The following is a 2,994-nucleotide window of genomic DNA, read 5'->3' as shown; positions in this document are numbered from 1 at the left end:
GTTCTCCATTATTTAAGAGGCAAAGAGAATGAGAGTCAATTAGTTCCTCAATTTGTTTCCCACGAGAATTAACATGCTCATTACCCCAGAGAGGGCTATGGCCATTAAAGTCTCCAACTAGGATTAGAGGGGGTGGAAGCTCATTTAATAAGGCATTAATGTCTCTTTGGTCTATAGGTGCATTCGGTGGTAAATAAATGCTACATACTGTGATCAGAGAGGGAGCCATTATTCGGACTGCAACTGCCTGTAGATTCGTGTGTAGAGAAATAACAGACGATGGGCAGTCATGAGAGACTAAGAGGGCAACACCCCCAGATGCTCGATCAGAATTAACGTCCTTTCGAATCAGGCTGTAACGCCGAATTTTTGCATTATCTGATGGCTTAAGAAAGGTTTCTTGGAGCGCAATGCAGACGGGATGAGTTTTGTTAATGAGATCTTTAATATGAGAGATTTTATTACGAAACCCGTGGCAATTCCAGGAAAACAGAGCTTCCATAAAATTCACTCTTTATCTGGAGGCTTTTTCTTTTTCTTAACACCCTCTGCAAGATTTTTCTTTAGTGAAGCGGAAGAATCCAACTCCATATCTGAAAATTCAGATGATGACGTATCAATTTTTAAAAAATCTTCAGCAACATGAGGCCTTGTTGCAAGTGATTTCAATTTCTTCCTGTTTTTCGCAATTTGTTTTTTTGAAACATCAGAAGTTCGTGGTGCTGACTTTTTAGGAGATAAATTTTCAGAGGTTATAGAAGTTTTTTGAAGCTGAACGCAAGTAGACGACATGTTAGTGGGCAGTACTGGATTAGTAATTGCGCAGTTACAGTGAGTAATATTTGCATCAGTTTGAGAACAGGATGTATTCTGAATAGATTTAACAGCAGATGAGTAGGAAACACCAACTTTTGGAGTTCTATCGTTCACCATTTTTCGCGCTTCTGGGAAAGTTATATTCTTTTTTATCTTAAGGAAAATTATTTTTTTTTCCAGGATCCATTTAGGGCAGGACTTGGAAAATGCTTCATGGGAGCCAGAACAGTTAACACATTTCAAAATATCGGATGTGCAAGCATTCATTTCATGCCCAGATTCTGCACATTTACCACAGATATTTTCATTATTTCGACAACTGGTTTGTGAATGCCCATACCTCTGGCATTTGAAACAGCGTAGAGGATAAGGGATGTAGGGTCGAATTTTGCAATTAATATAACCACCTTTGATGGATTTAGGCAAAACCGGCGTTTGAAATGTTAGAACAACATGTTGCGTGGGAACAAGCCTGTCACCTCGTCGAATATTTATGCGACGAGCGGCACAGACATTTTGATCTCGTAGTTCTTCTAAAAATTCTGTTTCAGAAACTTTTATAAAATCGGGTTCAGAAAGAACACCACGTGATATATTCATCGTTTTATGGTAAGATGTTTCTACTGGGAAGGAACCCAGGGTTGTCATTTTACTGATCTGCAATGCTTGTTTTTCGGACACTTGTAATAGTAGATCACCAGAACGTAATTTTTTTATATTTTGTACCTCACCAATAACAGATAAAATAAGTTTATTAATGAGAAACGGAGAAATGGAATGAAAAGTGTTAGGTGTATGAATGACCATGTATCGAGTAGTAGATTTGGCTTCGACGACGTTAGATAAAGACCCCATATGACATTGATAAAGATTCAGGTCCGGCGGCATCGCCCACCACGGAGCCCAACAAGGGATGGTAGTTGCCGGCTCTGGAAACTTTCCAACCTCGGCACTTGCCATAATGCTGACCAGAACCTATACGCTGGGAGTCACCCCCGGGGACAGTGACCACCCTTAACGCCAAGCCCAAGGAGTGACCCCTTCGCTTGATCCCTAGCAGACTAGTAACTCAGGTTGCTAGCTACCGGCCGATTGATACACCGGGGACCACAGTGCACCGCCCGTCTAATGGGTCGCCACGCACGGCAAACACGTGGGAGTATTTGCTGTCCATGAGAAGCAGGAAGCAAACAGAGCGGCGACAGCTTCTCATGGAGAGCTCCCTCGCCTACCCTCGAGGGAAAGAAAAAAAGGTGACAGTAGAAGGCGCAGAGGAGAGTAAACGTAAAGGGAGAAAAGATCCCTGGGTACCTCGGGATTGGGACACCCGTACTCACCTACAGTAGGTGAGCCCCTGAGGGGTGAGGTTTCTTCGAAGCAGAGACAACTGCTAAGAAGGGAAGTAATTCATCTTCTTGATGGCAACATGCTTCAAGAGGATCGGGTTACAAATTAACTTGTTCTGAACCGAAATATTGATGTACAACGACGAACATTATTTTTTGAGAAAAAGCTTCTGGATCAAAGAATGTTAAGGTATTTGTCAACTTAAGAGGTTTTTTAATCCGAATTTCGGATTCTAAGGCAAATTCTTGTTATTTAGTAGTTTTATGGATTTTAAAGTAGAATTCAGTCTTTCCCTGGTTAAATATTGTCCAAATTCTTTGAAATGGCAGAAAAAGAATCACGCTGTTAATTTGAATGTAGAAATACTGCAATTATTTTTTGATAATACAAATAATATTTTGTAAAATATTCACTTCATATTATCTGGTATAAGTATATTATAAGCCAAAAGGAATGTCATTGTTTCAGTAGTATTAAATATCTAACTGCTAATTTGCTTTGTAATTTTTTCAAACTTTGCTTCCGCTGAATGTGTTAATTTTTTTTAATTCAATAATTAATAGCATTTGACTTTTATTAGAAGTAAAAATTAAATTGAAAGACTCATCAGCTAATTTTAAAATGCATTTAAAAAAATTAGAATTTTTATATCGGAATTATGTTTTTGTGCCCACTATGTAACATTATCCTAAATTACTTGTTCATATGATGGCACAACTTGAATAATTTTTTTGCAAAATTTTTACAGAGTGAAATTTTTTTTAAAAGTAGTTAATGCTAAATAATTATAAATCTTTTTAGGAAACATTTTTTTATACATGTTCTAAAATG

At 38.1% G+C, this 2,994-nt stretch overlaps 1 protein-coding gene across 1 annotated transcript; it reads right to left on the bottom strand.

The window, feature by feature from the left end:
* Positions 1–507: 507 nt before the first annotated feature.
* Positions 508–1,776, bottom strand: LOC129966414 (uncharacterized). The gene has a single exon (XM_056080836.1). The coding sequence runs from the start codon at positions 1,774–1,776 to the stop codon at positions 508–510; it is 1,269 nt and encodes a 422-aa protein (XP_055936811.1).
* Between the last annotated feature and the right edge of the window lie 1,218 nt (positions 1,777–2,994).

This window comes from Argiope bruennichi, chromosome 4 (assembly GCF_947563725.1).
Source record: "Argiope bruennichi chromosome 4, qqArgBrue1.1, whole genome shotgun sequence".
Classification (NCBI taxonomy): Eukaryota; Metazoa; Arthropoda; class Arachnida; order Araneae; family Araneidae; genus Argiope; species Argiope bruennichi.
The sequence above is the reverse complement of the archived record's forward strand: the minus strand, read 5'-3'. Positions and strand labels throughout refer to the sequence as shown.